This window comes from Oncorhynchus mykiss, chromosome 15 (assembly GCF_057628025.1).
Source record: "Oncorhynchus mykiss isolate SJ-2025 chromosome 15, ASM5762802v1, whole genome shotgun sequence".
Taxonomy (NCBI): domain Eukaryota; kingdom Metazoa; phylum Chordata; class Actinopteri; order Salmoniformes; family Salmonidae; genus Oncorhynchus; species Oncorhynchus mykiss.
Window position 1 is genome coordinate 68,679,829 of NC_143036.1, and position 23,013 is coordinate 68,702,841.

General features: G+C 43.2%; 1 protein-coding gene across 1 annotated transcript; it reads left to right on the plus strand.

Moving 5' to 3' along the window:
- The first annotated feature begins 256 nt into the window (after nucleotides 1-256).
- LOC110499842 (sodium- and chloride-dependent GABA transporter 1) lies at nucleotides 257-22,709 on the plus strand. The gene is made up of 14 exons (XM_090200917.1): nucleotides 257-684; nucleotides 3,737-3,871; nucleotides 4,154-4,254; nucleotides 6,744-6,853; nucleotides 7,364-7,496; nucleotides 9,024-9,158; nucleotides 9,313-9,416; nucleotides 10,898-11,022; nucleotides 11,863-11,975; nucleotides 12,294-12,425; nucleotides 12,499-12,601; nucleotides 17,203-17,303; nucleotides 19,788-19,955; nucleotides 21,561-22,709. The coding sequence occupies exons 1-14, from the start codon at nucleotides 447-449 to the stop codon at nucleotides 21,654-21,656; spliced, it is 1,794 nt and encodes a 597-aa protein (XP_090057043.1). The 5' UTR covers nucleotides 257-446; the 3' UTR covers nucleotides 21,657-22,709.
- Nucleotides 22,710-23,013: the final 304 nt, after the last annotated feature.

Here is a 23,013-nt window from a genome sequence, read left to right on the forward strand (position 1 = left end):
TGCCCCGATACTCAAACACATTAGTGTGTGTCGTCGTTGAGGGTTCAGAGTTAGCATGAATGCACCACAACTCACAGTTACCTCTGTTCTACATCTATCTATCTATCTATCTATCTATCTATCTATCTATCTATCTATCTATCTATCTATCTATCTATCTATCTATCTATAGGCTAGATAACTATTTGTTTGTTTCTGTGTCATACATCTACCATAAATTTACGAGTCAATGAGATTAATCTCTGTTGCTTCACAGCTCCACCTCGTCTTCAGTTTCTCCTTCTCCCTGTGAAGTACACTGGTTAAGGACAAAAAGGACCAGACACACTAACCGAGGCTCAATTTGACCGTACATCATTTGACCACACATGGTGGACCGTACATAGTGGACCGTATAGGATTGTGAGGACCGGGGGTTCAACCCGAGTGAACCGTGGTCCCGCCCTATGGGGAAGACTGGTAAGAGCACAGTGGACCTCAACTCCCCGACAGAGGTCAAACAGGCAGTCCCATTCGAGGTCATGGAGATGGTGGCGTCCCCGGATGGCGAGGAGAAGGAGGAAGTACTCCCTGACAGGGGCTCCTGGAAGGGCAAGTTTGACTTCCTGTTGTCATGTGTGGGCTACGCCATCGGCCTGGGGAACGTCTGGAGGTTCCCTTACCTGTGCGGCAAGAATGGAGGAGGTAAGATAAAGCTGTTCGGGGAGGGAGGCCATTTTGGGCCTGGAGAGCCAAAACGGCACCTGGGAGAAATCATTGTTACAGGCTTTGAAATAGTGAGATTTCAAGGGGTGCCTGAAGAGGCAGGTGGAAAACTACACATTTCAAAATATCATCAGTATAAAGCACAACCTATTACAATTTATGGGAGTGCACTGTTTGATAAACTAACACATTATACTAAAAATAATATTTGAAGAAACATGCTATTTAATATTGTGGGTGTCCAGTGTCCGTATTTGCTTTAATGTGAACTATGGGACTTGCGTAAAATGACATGAAAATGAATAGGCATTGTAAAAAAAAAGGAGCTTTCAATGAGTACATTTGGCTATCCATCTTATTTTGCTTTATGCAACCTGAGTGAGAGAAAATCTAAACATGTCATTATTACCATGATTATTTAATGACCGACCTTTTATTGATGAGGCTATTGTTAATAATGAAATTGCCATTAGGAAACATCTATATTTCATCACAATGTACAGTACACTGCGCTAGTATGGGGCATCATCTTTACGGACTATTGAGGTCACTTTCTGTGTTAGTGAGCAAATAATTACAAATACATTTTTCATGAGGACTAGATACATAACATCAACAGTGTTAGTGTTCACAGAAACATTCTTTTTTGTAAAAGTGACAGTGTTTTTCGAGGTGAAACATCCTTAAAGTTTAACGAATAACACCTTTCTATTAAGTTCCATTTGTTTTTGAAATGAGCACCTTTCCAGTATTGTACAATCAAATAAATCACAGAGTTGATATTTTCTATTTTTAACATTAATAACTTTGAGAACTGAGCAAAGATTAGAAGCAAAAACATTAGATACTATACTTCTGACAGGTATTTAATCATTTACAGATCGATTTTACTGACGTCATGTATTCTTTTTTGCATTTTACACTTGAGAGGAACTGATGTGATGCAGTGTTCCCCAAACTCAGTCCTCGGGACCCCAAGGGGGTTTTGGTTTATGCCCCAGGACTACACAGCTGATTCAACTAATCAACTAATCATCCAGCTTTAATGATTTGAATCAGCTGTGTAGAGCTAGGGCTAGAAACAAAACGTGCACGCTTGGGGTCCCGAGGACCGAGTTTGGGAAACACTGATGTAACATATTGATACAGTATTGCACAGTCCCCTTGTTTTCATGCATAGTTCATTCTATTGATTTCTGTAGACCTCATATATTTCACTAGTTCCACCATACATCAGGGCTCAGGTCTATAGGTAAGCATCTGCGTATGTTACTGTCTGTGTCCTACATCCAACTTCTCCTTTGGAGATCAATCAAGTGTTTTGAATTGAATTCAATATTTATATCCATTTAACCCTTGCAGGAGTGTGCTTGTTTTGCACAGCAGCGTGTCCCTGTGTGGGGAGTTGACACTTGATATAGAAATTGTGAGTTTGGTTGTGTGCTCTGGATGATTTGTCAGCTAAGTTTACCATCAGAACTAAATGGGTCATGTCATCCCACTGGGCAGCCAAGTTTACCATCAGAACTGAATGGGTCATTTCATCCCACTGGGCAGCTAAGTTTACCATCAGAACTAAATGGGTCGTCATCCCACTGGGCAGCCAAGTTTACCATCAGAACTGAATGGGTCATGTCATCCCACTGGGCAGCTAAGTTTACCATCAGAACTAAATGGGTCATGTCATCCCACTGGGCAGCCAAGTTTACCATCAGAACTGAATGGGTCATGTCATCCCACTGGGCAGCTAAGTTTACCATCAGAACTGAATGGGTCATGTCATCCCACTGGGCAGCCAAGTTTACCATCAGAACTGAATGGGTCATGTCATCCCACTGGGCAGCTAAGTTTACCATCAGAACTAAATGGGTCATGTCATCCCACTGGGCAGCCAAGTTTACCATCAGAACTAAATGGGTCATGCCATCCCACTGGACACACAGTGGTTGACTCAGCATGGTTTCCACATCATTTCAATGAAATAACATTGAACCAACGTGGAATAGACGCTGAATACATAGGATAGACTGCTAGTTTGTTAATCACATGTGATGATGGCCAAATCACACACTTCTGAAATCACCTATTTGTAATGATGTGCGCTGAGAGTCAAGAAGCAAGTTCAGGCAGTGAGTGTTTTAATAAATAAACACAACATAATACTAAACACGAACAACGCACAGACATGAAACAGAAACATTGATGCCTGGGGAAGGAACCAAAGGGAGTGACATATATAGGGAAGGTAATCAGGAAAGTGATGGAGTCCAGGTGAGTCTGACGATGCGCAGGTGCGCCATAACGAGCAGCCTTGTGACCTAGAGGACGGAGAGGGAACACACGTGACACTATCCATAAATCCACTATCTAAAACTGATTGAATACTGGCCATTTAGTGTCTTAATCACATCCGAGTCTCAATCCTTCAACCTTCTCTCGAAGTGGGCACTTGCTCAACCCTCATGGTAAAAACTACAGGAGCCTGCCGAGGGGAGAATGTCTCATAATAATGGCTGGAACAGAGCTAATAGAATGGAATCAAACACCTGGAAACCATGGAAACCATGTGTTTGATGTATTTGATACCATTTCATTTATTCTGCTCCAGTCATTACCACAAGCCCGTTCTCCCAAATTAAGGTGCCACCAACCTTAAAAAAAAAGCTGTCTCCAGCACAGGAGGTTGGTGGCACCTTGATTGGGGAGGGCGGGCTTGTGGTAATAGCTGGAGTGGAATTGGTGGAATGGAATCAAATGCATCAAACAAATGGTGTTCTTTCGCACCTTCCTTGCCATTTTTATGAGCCGTCCTCCCCTCAGCAGCCTCCTGTGGCTCCAGACAATGCTTACACCAATCCCATGCTTTTAAAATCCATTATAGTAAGTGTGCAAGTGCACAAGTTAGAGAAGGATTGAGAATGGGGATGCAGACCGTAAGTAAAAGTGTAAACACAGATGAAAGAGGATTTATTTGGTGTACATGTGAAACACACTTCCTGTTCTGTCACACTGTGTCCTGGTCCTGTGACAGGGGCTTTCCTGATCCCGTACTTTCTCACCCTGGTGTTTGCTGGTATACCTCTGTTCCTGTTGGAGACGTCACTGGGCCAGTTCACCTCGGTGGGGGGGCTGGGGGTGTGGACCAAACTAATGCCTATGATGAAAGGTGAGAGATGTTGAAAATCCCACATCATATTGACAGATAGTCTAGGTAGGTGATTGATTGTTTGATTTCATTAATTAGACAATTAAAGAATGTATATACATGAACATACAAATGCAACACAGGAAACATCTTTGAGGAGTCAAGCTCATTGTAGTTCATATAAAAATCCAACAGAATAGATATACACATATCCCAAAGACAAATAATACTTAGCTATAGCAGATCCTAGTTAGTTAACTAATTGTTTATTAATACTGACCTCTATCTCTCCCTCCCCTACAGGCGTTGGTCTGGCCTCAGTGGTGCTCTCCTTCTGGCTCAACATCTACTACATTATCATCATCGCCTGGGCCCTCTACTACCTCTTCAACTCCTTCAGAGAGGTAGGTGACATCACCACACTAAATTATCATCATCGCCTGGGCCCTCTACTACCTCTTCAATTCCTTCAGGGAGGTAGGTGACATCACCACACTACATTATCATCATCATTAATTTAGCATTAATACTGGAGTGATAGATGATGATGTGCAAGTAGAGATACTGGGGTGCAAAAGAGCAAGAGGGTAAGTAATAATATGGGGATGAGGTAGTCGGGTGGGCTATTTACAGATTGGCTGTGTATAGGTACAGTGATTTGTAAGCTGCTCTGACAGCTGATGCTTAAAGTTTGAGAGGGAGATATAAGAGTCCAGCTTCAGAGATTTTTGCAATTCGTTCCAGTCATTGGCAGTAGAGAACTGGAAGGAAAGGCGGCCAAAGGAAGCGTTGGCTTTGTGTATGACCAGTAAAATATACCTGCTGGAGCGCGGGCTATGGTGGGTGTTGCTATGGTGACCAGTGAGCTGAGATAAGGCGGGGCTTTACCTAGCATAGACTTATAGATGACCTGGAGCCAGTGGGTTTGGCAACGAATATATAGCAAGGGCCAGCCAACGAGATCATACAGGTCGCAGAGGTGGGTAGTATATGGGGCTTCAGTGACAAAACGAATGGCACTGTGATAGACTACATCCAATTTGCAGAGTAGAGTGTTGGAGGCTATTTTGTAAATGACATCGCCAAGGATCGGTAGGATGGTCAGGTTTACGAGGGTATGTTTGGCAGCATGAGTGAAGGAAGCTTTGTTGCGAAATAGGAAGCCGATTCTAGATTTAATTTTGGATTGGAGATGCTTAATGTGAGTCTGGAAGGAAAGTTTACAGTCTAACCAGACACCTAGGTATTTGTAGTTGTCCACATATTGTCCACAAGTCAGAACCGTCCAGAGTAGTGATGCTGGACGGGCGGGCAGGCGCGGGCAGCGATCGGTTGAAGAGCATCCATTTAGTTTTACTTGCACCTAGGTATTTATAGTTGCCCACATATTCTAACTTCAAAGGGCATTGACTCCTATGGTCATAGCCTGGTTCCATATCTGTTTGTGCCCTGTTGCCGACTCAGCAGAAAGCACAAAAAAATCTGGAACCAGGCTATGGAATAAGCAGTCAATAAATTGAATAGTTTATTGTCCTTCAAGGAGTATATTCTTTGCTGTGACTTCATAGCTTAACTATGTGACCTGACCAGAAATCAGTGTGGGTTGAATACGTTATAGACTATAATTAACAAATGCTCTAAGAAATATGCAGGCCTTAGTCAGACTTAGTCAATAGAGTTACTGAGGAGTTCACTTAATAGTGTTCTCACTCCCGTTCACTGTGGCTGTTCATTTTGTTCCACACAAAGACCTGAGACAGAGTTATTATATCTGTAGAGACAGTCTCCATCACCACTCTTCTCACACCAGACAGGAGCACAAAGAGATGGGTCAGGGGTGTGTGGGGCGAGAGAGAGAGAGAGAGAGAGAGAGAGAGAGAGAGAGAGAGGCAGTTGGAGGTAGAGAGAGAAAGAGAGCTGGAGGTAGAAAGAGAGAGGGAGGGGGATAGCGAGGGAGACAGGAGGGAGAGGGAGGGAGACAGGAGAGAGAGAGAAGACATCACTGAAATGAAGCAGACAATCTGAGACACTAAGAGCTTTCCACTCAGAAGTGGTGAAGAAATACATGTATGATGATGATGATGATGACCTGCGAACAGGAAATAAAATAAAATGGTTCTAAGCACAGAGTACCTGAGACTCCATTACGGGTTATTTCATCTCGATTAACTGAGATGTCATTTGGTCCGTCAACGGGAGATTGGTGTTTTTAGTGTAGTTTTTTACATATAGCTTACAGTAACATAAATGAATGAAAATGCTATTATGTTCTTTGACCTTACCCAAGACCTTCATAAATATAACCAAAGGCTTGATTGAAGCAATATTGCAGCAATTAGATAGAAGGTGGAAAGACCTTTAGTTTCTACATGACAATGAAAACCCTGCATCCATTGACTTCAATTCAAATGACTCTATGTACTTGTGAGGGAGCTTGTTGTGTGGAATGGTTCCTATGACAAACAAAAAGCACATACAAATAAATACAAGCAGGCAGTAGAGGACAGGACAAAGGTGACACGAGGTGCTCACTCCATCAAAAAACATCATAGATTCCTACCATAATAGCCTCCTGTACCAGCCAGCTCTGAGCCTGGGGAGGAGGCTACTAGCATACATCATTGATTACTACCCTACTGTATGAGTTAAATAGCTCTCTGCTCTCCACTGTCCTCCATTATGCAATGGACAATTCTAATGCATGTTGGTGCTCATCTTATGTCTGTCTGTCTGTCTTTCTGTTCCCACCCTCAACTCCTTGTTCTCGTCTCTTTTTGTCTTCCTCTTTGTCTCTTTGGATGACACAAAGACACTCCCTATCTCATTTCTTTCTCCCCCTCTGTCTCTCCATCTCCATCTCTCTCCATCCATCTCTGTCTCTATCTCTCTCTAGGATTTGCCGTGGGAGGGTTGTGATAACCCGTGGAACACAGAGAAGTGTTTCTCCAACTACAGTTTGACAGACACTACCAACCTCACCAGTGCCGTCACTGAGTTCTGGGAGTACGTCAAATCATTTATTTTAACACTTGAATTGTGGGGTTTCTAATGGTTTTTCATTTTACATCTAGCCAACATTAACATCAATGAATGAAAACGCTCTTTGAACAAAAACATTCATATACTAATGACCTTCATAAATATAAGCAAAGGCTTGTTTTGCTGATAGCACACCTGACATGTATTTATTAGACTGTTGATGTCCAAAAGACACGTCATTGGCTGGAAGTGGGGTCCCTGGAGGCCAGGCATTTCTAGTGCTTCTATCATTTTTCACTGAGTCGTGTGAAAAGCATGGTGTCAAAGGTGGAAAATGTGTGTGTGTGTATATTAAACGTGTGTGGGGGACCTGAGAGTGTTCATAACTGTTTGTTTGTGAGAATGTCCTGTCTGTCTGTATGGTGAAGTGATCATGTGTGTGTGTATAACATGTCCGAAAGTATGTATGCATGTGTCTGTGTGATCCAGGTGTGTGTGACTGCACTGACCGGTATGTGTGTGTGTGTCCGCCAGGCGGAACATGCACCAGCTGTCCAGTGGTCTGGAGGAGCCTGGTGAGGTGCGCTGGCCCCTGGCTGGAACTCTGGCTCTGTCCTGGATCCTGGTCTACTTCTCTATCTGGAAAGGAGTGGAGTGGACAGGGAAGGTCAGCCCTGCTCTTATTATTACGCTCTCTCTTTCTCTCTCTCTTTTGCCTTCTCTCTTTCCTTTCATGTCTCTTCCTCTCTCTATTTTTGCCTTCTCTCCTTCCTTTCATGTCTCTTCCTCTCTCTCTTTTTGCCTTCTCTCTTTCCTTTCATGTCTCTTCCTCTCTCTCTTTTTGCCTTCTCTCTTTCCTTTCATGTCTCTTCCTCTCTCTCTTTTTGTCTTCTCTCTTTCCTTTCATGTCTCTTCCTCTCTCTCTTTTTGTCTTCTCTCTTTCTTTTCATGTCTCTTCCTCTCTCTTTTTGCCTTCTCTCTTTCTTTTCATGTCTCCTCCTCTCTCTTTTTGCCTTCTCTCCTTCCTTTCATGTCTCTTCCTCTCTCTCTTTTTGCCTTCTCTCTTTCCTTTCATGTCTCTTCCTCTCTCTTTTTGCCTTCTCTCCTTCCTTTCATGTCTCTTCCTCTCTCTCTTTTTGCCTTCTCTCCTTCCTTTCATGTCTCTTCCTCTCTCTCTTTTTCCATCTCTCTCTTTCTGTCTTGGTGCTTTCGTCTCGGTCTCTCTCTTTCTGTCTCCTGATGTCTGGGTGTCTCTCTCTCTGCCACTCCATATGGCACTTCTCCATCTCTCTCTCTCTCTCTCTCTGCCTCTGGCACATCTCTCTCACTCTCTCTCCATCTGGCACATCTCTCTCTCTCTCTCTCTCTCTCTCTCTCTCTCTCTCTCTCTCTCTCTCTCTCTCTCTCTTGCAAAAGGTATTTAATGAAAAAACTCTCGTCACCTGTAAGACACATCAGCCACAATACAATTGATAGAATGGCTGAATCCATTTCAGCAACATCATATACAATAGTTCAATCGTGAAACATGCAGCAGATCACAGCCTCCTTCCATAACGGTAACCTGGCAAAAAAATACCTTAACAACTTTGTCGAGTTAGGGGGTGTTAAATTAACGCTCACTTTTTAAGAAAATAAATGTATGAGCAAGGAACACATCTTCGCATTCTGCTCCGAGGGTAATTGGAATTGAATGTGAACTGCACAAAGCAGAAAATTAACTCCCCCAAGGCCCTGGCCTTGATGGAATTTACCAATTAAACACAATCATTATTTGACAAAGTGCAAAGCACGTTCACAGATCTCTGTCAGGAGAGGAAGGCGAGGCAGGTGAGCAGGAAGTAGAATGTTTCAGTCCCTAGTGGGGAATGTTTCAGTCTGCTCATGTACCATTGAGGCTGGAAGTTCACCTTCATCTGGGATTTTTAGTTAGTCAATTACCCACCTTTTCACTCCTCACCAATACACCATGTCTGTTATTCGGGTGGTCTATTTCTCTGTTTCCTATCTATTATTCAGGTGGTCTATTTCTCTGTCCCCTATCTGTTATTCAGGTGGCCTATTTCTCTGTCCCCTATCTGTTATTCAGGTGGTCTATTTCTCTGTCTCCTATCTGTTATTCAGGTGGTCTATTTCTCTGTCCCCTATCTGTTATTCAGGTGGTCTATTTCTCTGTCCCCTATCTGTTATTCAGGTGGTCTATTTCTCCGCCACATACCCCTACTTCATGCTGTTCATCCTGTTTTTTCGTGGGGTCACTCTCCCCGGGGCCAAGGAGGGCATCCTTTTCTACATCACCCCCGACTTCAACAAACTCCTCAAGTCTGAGGTACGGTGGCCCCTAAGAGTCACACACTCACAGACCATATGCTTATGCACACACTGAAATGTCAACAGGAAAAATAAGATATGTTTTATGTCTTGAAAACTGTCCTTAAAGAATGTGTGTGTGTGTGTGTGTGTTTGTCTGACTACTTTCCCAGGTGTGGCTGGACGCTGCCACTCAGATCTTCTTCTCCTATGGACTGGGTCTGGGTTCGCTCATCGCCTTGGGAAGCTACAACTCCTTCAACAACGATGTGTACAGGTAAACAACCCCCACAGCCTCTCCTTTATGCCTTATGCCCCTCTTAGTGACCCACTGGTTTCAAACCTGGGTATCTTGTGTGCATGAAGAATGAGCTAAAGCCTGTGCATTTTCTCATGGAGCTAACGCACATCTTTTCTATACTTCTGGGTTCCACTCCCTCTTTCCTCTGTTTACTTTAATTCTATACTTCTGGGTTCCACTCCCTCTTTCCTCTATTTACTTTGATTCTATACTTCTGGGTTCCACTCCCTCTTCCCTCTATTTGCTTTGATTCTATACTTCTGGGTTCCACTCCCTCTTTCCTCTATTTACTTTGATTCTATACTGCTGGGTTCCACTCCCTCTTTCCTCTATTTACTTTGATTCTATACTGCTGGGTTCCACTCCCTCTTTCCTCTATTTGCTTTGATTCTATACTTCTGGGTTCCACTCCCTCTTTCCTCTATTTGCTTTGATTCTATACTTCTGGGTTCCACTCCCTCTTTCCTCTATTTGCTTTGATTCTATACTTCTGGGTTCCACTCCCTCTTTTCTCTATTTGCTTTGATTCTATACTTCTGGGTTCCACTCCCTCTTTCCTCTATTTGCTTTGATTCTATACTTCTGGGTTCCACTCCCTCTTTCCTCTATTTGCTTTGATTCTATACTTCTGGGTTCCACTCCCTCTTTCCTCTATTTGCTTTGATTCTATACTTCTGGGTTCCACTCCCTCTTTCCTCTATTTACTTTGATTCTATACTGCTGGGTTCCACTCCCTCTTTCCTCTATTTGCTTTGATTCTATACTTCTGGGTTCCACTCCCTCTTTCCTCTATTTACTTTGATTCTATACTTCTGGGTTCCATTCCCTCTTTCCTCTATTTACTTTGATTCTATACTTCTGGGTTCCACTCCCTCTTTCCTCTATTTATTTTGATTCTATACTTCTGGGTTCCACTCCATCTTTCCTCTATTTACTTTGATTCTATACTTCTGGGTTCCACTCCTTCTTTCCTCTATTTACTTTGATTCTATACTTCTGGGTTCCACTCCATCTTTCCTCTATTTACTTTGATTCTATACTTCTGGGTTCCACTCCCTCTTTCCTCTATTTACTTTGATTCTATACTTCTGGGTTCCACTCCATCTTTCCTCTATTTACTTTGATTCTATACTTCTGGGTTCCACTCCCTCTTTCCTCTATTTACTTTGATTCTATACTTCTGGGTTCCACTCCCTCTTTCCTCTATTTACTTTGATTCTATACTTCTGGGTTCCACTCCATCTTTCCTCTATTTACTTTGATTCTATACTTCTGGGTTCCACTCCCTCTTTCCTCTATTTGCTTTGATTCTATACTTCCGGGTTCCACTCCCTCTTTCCTCTATTTACTTTAATTTGTTCTGTCCATTTTGTGTTCCTTTCTTCCGTGGTGTTCCATTATAGTGTCCTGTCTACTTACCAATACCAAACATGGGTTGTGTTTTCTTCTCCTGTCAGGGACTCCCTCATCGTGTGCTGTATAAACTCCTTCACCAGCATGTTTGCGGGCTTCGTCATCTTCTCCATTGTGGGCTTCATGTCGTACATCACCAAGAAGCCTGTCCAGGAACTAGCTGCCTCCGGTACAGTGCAGTTAGCTCACCCTCCTGCAGCATTCACTGTTGCTGACGTCGAAGTCAGCTGATTAACACTACAGAGTCAAACCGAGCTGTACTGACCTGGTCTAAATATCATCCACTATAGTTTCTGAAACAGTGCTGGAAAGGACAATGTCTAAATAAAATATAGAGTATGTTCAGACTCTTTAGCTGGGGAGTCAAACTCATTCCATGGAGGACTAGTGTCTGTGGGTTTCTGGTTTTTCCATTCAATTAAGACCTAGACAACCAAGTGAGGGGAGGTCATTACTAATTAGTGACATTAATTCATCAATTAAGTACAAGGGAGGAGGGAAAACCCGCAGACACTCAGCCCTCCGTGGAATGAGTTTGACACACGTACTATAGTGTCACTGGTTATCTTCTTCTTGATACAGTAAAAGTAATGAATTGATTAATGCCACTGATTGGCCACAGACTCCACTCAACTTGTGCCCGAGGGTCTGAATTAGTCCCTGATTAGAGGGGAAGAATTAAAATCAGCAGCACTTCTTCTGACATAAGATTAAAGGGGTAATAGTGCTCCTAATCAACTCATCAATTGAAAAATGAAGCCAAGTAAATTATTGGTTTCTTAGATACATGTAAGATACAATACACAAAGGAAGTAAAACCTACGCTTTTTATTCAACAGAAGAGATTTCATATGGCACAATTATTATCATGGTGTGCATTACTGTGTCCATTTGAGGTGTGCAGTGAAGTGTGATTATGCAATGTGGGCTGAGGCTCAATGATGTGGTTTGGTGTCTAACTCAAGGCCCAGATTTAGCTCACTGTGTTTGGTGTGGTGTCTAACTCAAGGCCCAGGCTTGGCGTTCTTGGCCTACCCCCAGGCCGTGACTCAGCTGCCCATGTCCTCCCTGTGGGCCATCCTGTTCTTCTCCATGCTGATGATGCTGGGGCTAGACAGCCAGGTGAGGATCCCACCTAGAGTCACCTGACACCCAGATAACTAGGAAGGGAGGAGAGGTGTTAGTGGTGAGAACCAGACAGGCAACAGACAAGCCAACGTTACAATTCATTACAGCAGAACAAAGAGAATAACAGAACGGCAGGTAGATATGTTACAAGTGGCTTGTTGATACTGAGTAGACATTACATAGAATTACCACTGTTATTTTCATTTTCAACAGAAGCGTCCAGGTGGCCCTGCAGAAGTTGGTAGCCTGTTAGTGTTCTCTGGTGCAAGACCTGAGTGAGCCAACGTGTGTGTGTGTGTGCTCTGCCTGTAGTTCTGTACTGTGGAGGGCTTCGTCACAGCTCTGATGGATGAGTTCCCCATGGTGCTGAGGAAGAGGAAGAAGGTCTTTATCCTCGGCGTCTGTCTAATCTCCTTCCTCATCGGCTTCTCCAACATTACACAGGTAACAGAGTGTGTGTGTGTGTGTGTGTGTGTGTGTTTAGCCTTTTAACAACCCTCTATGGCTGCTTCCCCAGGGTGGTCTGTACGTCTTCAAGCTGTTTGATTACTACTCTGCCAGCGGGATGTGCCTCCTCTTCCTCGTCTTCTTCGAAACCGTCTCGATTTCCTGGTTCTATGGTAGGACACAGTAAGCTTCTGTACCATTAGGAAAATATAGGATCTATCATTGTTGTTTTCTACAAGCATACATCCTGTTTAAACATGTACAGTTAATACTAGTCTCTTTACATACACAAGAAAACCAGCAGGATCAACCGTTATAAAATCACATAAAATAAGTATGTAAAAGTACCCTAAACATGATGACAGACTGACCATGGAGAACACTAAACATGATGACAGACTGACCATGGAGAACACTAAACATGATGACAGACTGACCATGGAGAACACTAAACATGATGACAGACTGACCATGGAGAACACTAAACATGATGACAGACTGACCATGGAGAACACTAAACATGATGACAGACTGACCATTGAGAACAATAAACATGATGACAGACTGACCATGGAGAACACTAAACATGATGACAGACTGACCATGGAGAACACTAAACATGATGACAGACTGACCATGGAAAACACTAAACATGATGACAGACTGACCATGGAGAACACTAAACATGATGACAGACTGACCATGGAGAACACTAAACATGAGAACAGACTGACCATGGAGAACACTAAACATGATGACAGACTGACCATGGAGAACACTAAACATGATGACAGACTGACCATGGAGAACACTAAACATAAGAACAGACCGACCATGAAGAACTAAACATAAAAACAGACCGACCATGGAGAACACTAAACATAAGAACAGACTGACCATGGAGAACACTAAACATAAGAACATACTGACCATGGAGAACACTAAACATGATGACAGACTGACCATGGAGAACACTAAACATGACAGACTGACCATAGAGAACACTAAACATGATGACAGACTGACCATAGAGAACACTAAACATGATGACAGACTGACCATGGAGAACACTAAACATGATGACAGACTGACCATGGAGAACACTAAACATAAGAACAGACTGACCATGGAGAACACTAAACATGATGACAGACTGACCAAGGAGAACACTAAACATGACAAACTGACCATGAAGAACACTAAACATGATGACAGACTGACCATGGAGAACACTAAACATAAGAACAGTGTCACGTTCGTCGAAATGGGTAGACCAAGGCGCAGCGTGCGTAGAGTTCCACAACGATAAACAGCTGTCTCTGATTGGGAACCATACCAGGCCAACATAGACAAACAAATCACCTAGATGACCCACCCTAGTCACTATCACGCCCCAACCAACATAGAGAATAAACAGCTTTCTATGGTCAGGGTGTGACAAACAGACTGACCATGGAGAACACTAACCATGATGACAGACTGACCATGGAGAACACTAACCATGATGACATATACATTTATATGAAATAACACATATGGAATCATGTAGTAACCAAAAAAAGTGTTAAACAAATCAAAACATATTTTAGATTTCAGATTCTTCAAAGTAGCCACCCTTTGTCTTGATGACAGATTTGCACACTCTTGGCATTCTCTCAACCAGCTTCACCTGGAAAGCTTTTCCAATATTCTTCCAAGTTCCCACATATGCTGAGCACTTGTTGACTGCATTTCCTTTACTGCATTTCCAACTCATCCCAAACCATCTCAATTGGGTTGAGGTGAGGTGATTGTGGAGGCCAGGCCATCTGATGCAGCACTCCAGCACTCTCCTTCTTTGTCAAATAGCCCTTACACAGCCTGGAGGTGTGTTTTGGGTCATTGTCCTGTTGAAAATCAAATGATAGTCCCACTAAGCGTAAACCGGATGGGATGGCGTATTGCTGCAGAATGCTGTGGTAGCCATGCTGGTTAGTTGTGCCATGAATTCTAAATAAATCACAGACAGTGTCACCAGCAAAGCACCACCACACCTCCTCCTCCATGCTTCAGGGTGGGAACCACACATGCGGAGATCATACGTTCACCGACTCTGCGTCTCACAAAGACATGGCGGTTGGAACCAAAAATCTCAAATTTGGACTCATTAGGTGAAAGGACAGATTTCCACCGGTCTAATGCCCATTGCTCGTGTCTCTTGGCCCAAGCAAGTCTCTTCTTATTATTGTTGTCCTTTAGTAGTGGTTTCTTTGCAGCAATTCAACCATGAAGGCCTAATTCACATAGTCTCCTCTGAACAGTTGATGTTGAGATGTGTCTGTTACTTGAACTCTGTGAAAGATTTATTTGGGCTGCAATCTGAGGTGCAGTTAACTCTAACGAAGTTATGCTCTGAAGCTGAGGTAACTCTGGGTCTTCCTTTCCTGTGGCGGTCCTCATGAGAGCCAGTTTCATCATAGCGCTTGAGGCTTTTTGTGACTGCACTTGAAGAAACTTTCAATGTTCTTGATATTTTCCGGATTGACTGACCTTCATGTCTTAAAGCAACAATGGGCTGTCGTTTCCCTTTACTTATTTGAGCTGTTCTTGCCATAATATGGACTTGGTCTTTTACCGAATAGGGCTATCTTCCGTATACCACCCCTACCTTGTCACAACACAACTGATTGGCTCAAACGCATTAAGAAGGAAAGAAATTCCATAAATGTACTTGTAACAAGCATACCTGTAATTTAAATGTATTCCAGGTAACTACCTCACAAAGCTGGTTGAGAGAATCATCTGACTTGTGTCCAAACCTTTGACTGGTACTGTGTATATATATATATATATATATATATATATATATATATATATATATATATATATATATATATATATACACAGTTGAAGTCGGAAATGTACATACACCTTAGCCAAATACATTTAAATTCAGTTTTTCACAATTCCTGACATTTAATCCGATGTAAAAATTCCCTCTTAGGTCAGTTAGGATCACCACTTTATTTTAAGAATGCGAATTGTCAGAATAATAGTAGAGTAAATTATTTATTTAATAGCTTTTATTTCTTTCATCACATTCCCAGTGGGTCAGAAGTTTACATTCACTTACTTAGTGTTTGGTAGCACTGCCTTAAAATTGTTTAACTTGGGTCAAATGTTTTGGGTAGCCTTCCACAAGCTTCCCACAATAAGTTGGGTGAATTTTGGCCCATTCCTACTGACATAGCAAGTATAACTGAGTCAGGTTTGTAGGCCTCCTTGCTCGCACAAGCTTTTTCAGTTCTGCCCACACGTGGCCACTCCAATACCTTGACTTTGTTGTCCTTAAGCCATTTTTTGCCACAGCTTTGGAAGTATGCTTGGGGTCATTGTCCATTTGGAAGACCCATTTGCGACCAAGCTTTAACTTCCTGACTGATGTCTGAGATGTTGCTTCAATATATCCACATCATTGTCCTCCTCATGAAGCCATCTATTGTGTGAAGTGCACCAGTCCCTCCTGCAGCAAAGCCCCCACACAACATGATGTTGCCACCCCCGTGCTTCATGGTTGGGATGGTGTTCTTCGGCTTGCAAGCCTCCCCCTTTTTCCTCCAAACATAACGATGGTCATTATGGCCAAACAGTTCTGTTTTTGTTTCATCAGACCAGAGGACATTTCTCCAAAAAGTACGATCTTTGTCCCCATGTGCAGTTGGAACCGTAGTCTGGACTTTTATGGCGGTTTTGGAGAAGTGGCTTCTTCCTTGCCGAGTGGCCTTTCAGGTTATATCGATATAGGACTCGTTTGTTCTGGGATTGATTTGCACATTTTGTACCAAAGTACGTTCATCTCTAGGAGACAGAACGCGTCTCCTTCCTGACAGGTACGACGGCTGTGTGGTCCCATGGTGTTTATACTTGCGTACTATTGTTTGTACAGATGAACGTGGTACCTTCAGGCGTTTGGAAATTGCTCCCAAAGAGGTCTTGGCGGATTTCTTTTAATTTTCCCATGATGTCAAGCAAAGAGGCACTGAGTTTGAAGGTAGACCTTGAAATACTTCCACAGGTACACCTCCAATTTACTCAAATGATGTCAATTAGCCTATCAGAAGCTTCTATAACTATGACATCATTTTCTGGAATTTTCCAAGCTGTTTAAAGGCACAGTCAACTTAGTGTATGTAAACTTCTGACCCACTGGAATTGTGATACAGTGAAATAATCTGTCTGTAAACAATTGTTGTAAATATTACGTGTGCCATGCACAAGTAGATGTCTTAACCAACTTGCCAAAACTATAGTTTGTTAACAAGAAATGTGTGGAGTGGTTGAAAAACGGGTTTTAATGACTCCAACCTAAGTGTAAACTTCCGACTTCAACTGTACATCTGTTAAAAATATATTTTCCTTTATTATTTTCCACTAACCAAAGTCCAAAGTTGAGAAAAGTCTCTTGATGAGGGAGTTGGGGCCCATGAGCATGATCTCAGTATTGTTGTAATTTACTTTTAAAAGGTTATTGCTCATCCAAATTTTCACTTCACTGAGTAAGTCAACAACAGCTGGCTGCCTAGCTAACTCAAAAGCACATCAACAGTCCCACTTGGGATATAGCCTACAGATAACATTTAGGCTGTCTTGACATATAACCTATAAATCGTCACCTGTGTAGTTTGTTCAATGCTCTCTCTCTCTCTCTCTCTCTCTCTTTCTCTCTGTCTCTCTCTCTCTCTCTCTCTCTTCTCTCTTCTCTCTTCTCTCTCTCTTCTCTCTCTCTCTGTCTTAGGAGCTGATAAGTTCTATGGGGACATTGAAGAGATGATCGGCTATCGGCCCTGCGGCTGGTGGAAGCTCTGCTGGAAGTTCTTCACTCCGGCAATCTGCCTGGTAACTGCCCTTTCCATTCAGGCTTCTCATTGGTTTTCAATGTGTTTAAATCCTCAGGGAAATCATACTTAACCCTGTATCTCAGAAACGCTGGGTGGGTCCTAAATGGCATCCTATTTCCTATATAGGGCATAATGTATACATTTTTTCAGCTTCCAGGGATTTTGTACAGATCCTTGCAACATGGGGCCGTGCTTTATCATGCTGAAAGATGAGGTGATGGCAGGTGATGAGTGGCATGACAATGGGCCTCAGGATATCGTCACGGTATCTCTGTACATTCAAATTGCAATAGACAAAATGCAATTGTGTTCGTTGTCCGTTGCTTATGCTTGCCCATACTATAACCCCACCGCCACCATGGAGGACTCTGTTCACAACGTTGACATCAGCAAACTGCTTGCCCACACAATATATACATGGTCTGAGGTTGTGAGGCCAGTCGGACATACTGCCAAACTCCCTAAAACGACTTTGGTAGAGAAATTACCATTCAATTCTCTAGCAACAGCTCTGATGGACATTCCTGCAGCCAGCATGCCAATTGCACGCTCCCTTAAAACTTGAGACATCTGTGGCATTGTGTTGTGTGACAAAACTGCACATTTTAGAGTGTCTTTTACTGTCCCCAGCACAAGGTGCACCTGTGTAATGATCATGCTGTTTAATCAGCTTCTTGATAAGCCACACCTTTCAGGTGGATGGATTATCTTGGCAAAGGAGAAATGCTCACTAACAGGCATGTAAACAAATTTGTGTACAACATTTGAGAGAAATATGTTTTTGTGCGTATGGAAAGTTCCTGCATTCAGCTCATGAAACATGGGAGAAACACTTTACATGTTGCGTTTATATTTTTGTTCATTATACGTGTATTTTATTTTAATGGATTTTCTTTTACCATTTAGTACAAAACAAAAACACACACAAAAAAATACAAAAAACACAGTTGCCAGACATGTGAAGTATTGCTATTTATCCAAAAGTGAAAATGCTGCCCCCTATACCTTAAGAAGTTAAGTAAGAAATGGGACAAGAATAGAACAACACTATGACAGATACAACACTACTCAGTGTTCACAATCAGTCTCTGTCCAGAATAAACCTGTGGAAGTGTTAGTCCTGAAAAAAGGCATGTAGTGCTGTATGTTTTCACAGTGGCCCATAGGGCTGTATCAATATGGGAAGATCAATGTTCTAGACCTATCTATGGGCTGCTATCGTTATTGTGACTGTGTGATGAAGTACCGCTCTCCCCTACTCAGTTAATCACTTACTATCTGGCCTTATTTAACCTATTTGGCTGAACTTATCTTTTCTGGCCGGCTGGCCGAACATGTCCTACCTGTCCGGACTGACTTGTGCTGTCTGGCCAACTTATCCTATCTGACTGGCTGGCCAAACTTGTCCAGGCTGATTTGTCTTACCTGACTGGCCAGATAGGACAAGAGATGGTCCTATCTGGCCGGCTTGTTTTATCTGGCCACCCGTCAAACTTGTCCTATCTGGCCGGCATGCCGACTTGTCCCCTTTTGTCAGCTTGTCCTATCTCGCCGGCATGCTGACTTGTCCCATTTTGTCAGCTTGTCCTATCTGGCCGGCATGCTGACTTGTCCCATTTTGTCAGCATGTCCTATCTCGCCGGCATGCTGACTTGCCCCATTTTGTCAGCTTGTCCTATCTCGCCGACATGCTGACTTGTCCTATTTTGTCAGCTTGTCCTATCTGGCCGGCATGCTGACTTGTCCCATTTTGTCAGCTTGTCCTATCTGGCCGGCATGCTGACTTGTCCCATTTTGTCAGCTTGTCCTATCTGGCCGGCATGCTGACTTGTCCCATTTTGTCAGCTTGTCCTATCTGGCCGGCATGCTGACTTGTCCCATTTTGTCAGCTTGTCCTATCTGGCCGGCATGCTGACTTGTCCCATTTTGTCAGCTTGTCCTATCTGGCCGGCATGCTGACTTGTCCCATTTTGTCAGCTTGTCCTATCTGGCCGGCATGCTGACTTGTCCCATTTTGTCAGCTTGTCCTATCTGGCCGGCATGCTGACTTGTCCCATTTTGTCAGCTTGTCCTATCTGGCCGGCATGCTGACTTGTCCCATTTTGTCAGCTTGTCCTATCTGGCCGGCATGCTGACTTGTCCCATTTTGTCAGCTTGTCCTATCTGGCCGGCATGCTGACTTGTCCCATTTTGTCAGCTTGTCCTATCTGGCCGGCATGCTGACTTGTCCCATTTTGTCAGCTTGTCCTATCTGGCCGGCCGGTGTTTTTTTTCTTCCGTTTTTTTCGTTTATTTATTTTTACAGGGACAGTGCACATTAATCAACGTTTCAGTAGAAGTGCCTGGTTTTAGCCAGCCAGCTAATTGTCAACCGCAGTCCCTGGGCAGGTTATTATTGGGAGATCTGGTATACATCTGTGATGTAGTCGGCCTGGAGCATCACCTATTACCTCACCTAATGTAAATGTTTCTGTGTGTGCAGGGAGTGTTTACCTTCAGTGCCATTGAGATGACCCCCCTGACCTTGGGGAAGTACGTGTACCCGGCGTGGGGGCAGGGGATTGGCTGGGTCATGTCTCTGTCATCCATGGTTCTTGTGCCAGGCTATGTCATCTACATGTTCTGCACCTCCAAGGGCGGCATCAAACAGGTACACAGTCAAGCAGCAGATCCCACGATGCTCCATATCCTTCCCCTCTGGCCCCAACCCCTCGATAATAGCATGTCTGTAGGGTCTGGATAGGTAGATGCTTGCACCATATTGCTTCCACTATACAGATCTGCAAATATCAAGGGTTGGGGAAGGGGTAGAGAGATTGGGGATTGGCTAGACATCTCTACCTTTCTCATGCTAAGGGGAAGGGGTAGAGACAGATTGGGGACCAGCTAGACATCTCTACCTTTCTCATGCTAAGGGGAAGGGGTAGAGACACATTGGGGACCAGCTAGACATCTCTACCTTTCTCATGCTAAGGGGAAGGGGTAGAGACACATTGGGGACCAGCTAGACATCTCTACCTTTCTCATGCTAAGGGGAAGGGGTAGAGACACATTGGGGACCAGCTAGACATCTCTACCTTTCTCATGCTAAGGGGAAGGGGTAGAGACACATTGGGGACCAGCTAGACATCTCTACCTTTCTCATGCTAAGGGGAAGGGGTAGAGACACATTGGGGACCAGCTAGACATCTCTACCTTTCTCATGCTAAGGGGAAGGGGTAGAGACACATTGGGGACCAGCTAGACATCTCTACCTCTCTCAGTTGCTTTTTCTTTCTGGTTATTTCTCACTCTGTTCCATTTTATTTTTTATTTATCTTTACATCTCCCTCTATGACTCTCTCTCTGCCCCCCACTCTCTCTCTCTCTGCCCCACACTCTCTCTCTCTGTCTGCCCCACACTCTCTCTCTGTCTCTGTCCCCACACTCTCTCTCTTTCTCTGCCCCCCTCTCACTGTCTCTCTCTCTGTCCCCGTCACTCTCTCTCTCTCTGTCCCCGTCACTGTCTCTCTCTCTGTCCCCATCACTCTCTGTCCCCTCTGTTTCTCTCTCTCTCTGCCCCCCTCTCTCTGTTCTCTTTCTCTGTCCCCTCTCTCTCCCCCTCTCTCTCACTCACACTCCCCTCTCCCTCTCTCTTTCTGTCCCCTCACTATCTCTATGTCCCTTTACTCTCTCAGACATTCCCCTCTCACTCTCTCTCTCTCTCTCTCCCTTCACTCTTGTAGACTCAGTAGTAGACTGAGTAGACTGACTGATCTACAAATCACCTTGTATCCTCAATAACGTTTTAATATGATTGTAGACCAGTCAGTCTGCTTAGTCGGTGATCAGCTACTGAGTAGAATTGATGCTTTCAAATACGGCCTTCATCTCTTTATACACCTCTTCCTTTCTCTCCGGTTTTCCCCTCACTCCACCTCTTTCACATATGAGAAGAATGAATAAATTGCTCTCGCTATAAAAGGTAATTTATCAAACAGCCCCATTATGATGGAAAAGATCACCTTTATAATGTAGTCAAAAGCAGACCTGGGTTCAAATGGCATTTGTGCATGACTGAGCTTGCCTGTCATGAACCAATAGAATAGTCACTACCCAACTAGAATTCCAGGTGGGCTCAAACAAACCCTCAACACATTTGAAGTATTTCAAAGGCTATTTGAACCTAGGTCTGGTTGAAAGTATTATGATAAATCACCTTTAGACTGAGGTTGAAAGTATCCCTCATTGCTGGTTCCCTGTCTGTCCTGAACAGCGTTGGCACAAGATGACCACCAGCGCACCTTGTGAACATGCTGGCGTCACACACCAGAATTCACACACAGGAAGTGTGGGCGAAGCCGCCGTCTAACTGGGAATAGGATACAGTTGACTCCTGGGCCCTGATCTAAGGTCGGTTTAGCGTTTTTCTCCTAATGGTTAAAATTAGGAGTTTTGGGTGGGTAAACCGATTCCTAGATCTGTTCCTACAGGCAACTTCCACCCAGAATTCCTGACTATGCCGGACACCTCGTCAACACAGGGGTGTATTCACTAGGAACCAAACTAACCAAATGAAAGCCAACAGAAGCAAACAGAATGAAACGGGGAGTGACCTAATTGAATTTGTCCAATAGAAACTCTTGTTTCCGTTAGGAGTGAACGATTTCCGTTGCGAAACGTTTTACCACTATTTGCTACGGTCTTGCTCTAATGAATACACCCCAGTATTCAGACAGAGAGAGGCATCATGGGAGATGCCCTGGCCAAAATGCATCCATTCCATATGTATCCTCTGGAACTGAATGGTCACATAATATAATGGACTGTATTATTGAACAATACAATGCTTTTTCTTCGGTGGTACACCGCTGTATACAATTCATAAGGTGACACCATCTTTTTCAGATCTATACGAAGTCATTGTGGCCCCCTTTGGCTTACGAACAAATACAAAGCATTTTGTAAAGTATCTGAATAAATTGAAAACATTTTTATTTTTTTGGAATGTGTTGTGGCTGTTTCTTCTACGATGCTGTATACAGTACATATTCATTAGAGGTAGCGTTCACCAGTTTAGCGTTTGATGTAACAGTTTTAATAACAGTTTGTAATATAAATAACGGTTTGTAAAATATATGAACATTTCTTAAATGTTTATAACTGGCCCTTACGTGAAGATACTGTGTTTGTTTTCAATAGTGTTGAACTGTAAATATTATTCTGTGAGTCCAAATGCTGTAATAGTGTATGAAATGAAACAAAATGTGGTCAATGATGTACTGTATAAAGTAGCCCTATATAAAGGTACTGTACGAGCCAGGAGTAACACTAATTAAAATGTCTCATGGCTAAATGTATACTATGAGAAGGGATTTGGTTGGGTATTCTTTCAGTTCAATAAAAGCAAACATAACCACCAAAATACATTTAATTGAGTGTCAACTCTTTTATGCTAGCCTCCCTTTTCACAGATAGGCCTGCTGTAAACCATCTCTCACAATACAAAAAGGTCAGTACACTTGAATTTGAATCATCTCTACAAATGGAGCGGACATACACTCAGGAGAGAGTTGTTTATCTCTCCTCTGTTTATCTGTCACATTGTGAGAGCCATTTAGTGTTTCTACTTAACTAGCACGTTAGTCAGGCAGCCACAACAGCTGGAGTTCTGCAGAGAGCTCTGATATCTCCTTCCCAGTACTGCTAAAACACGGGACACAGTTTGG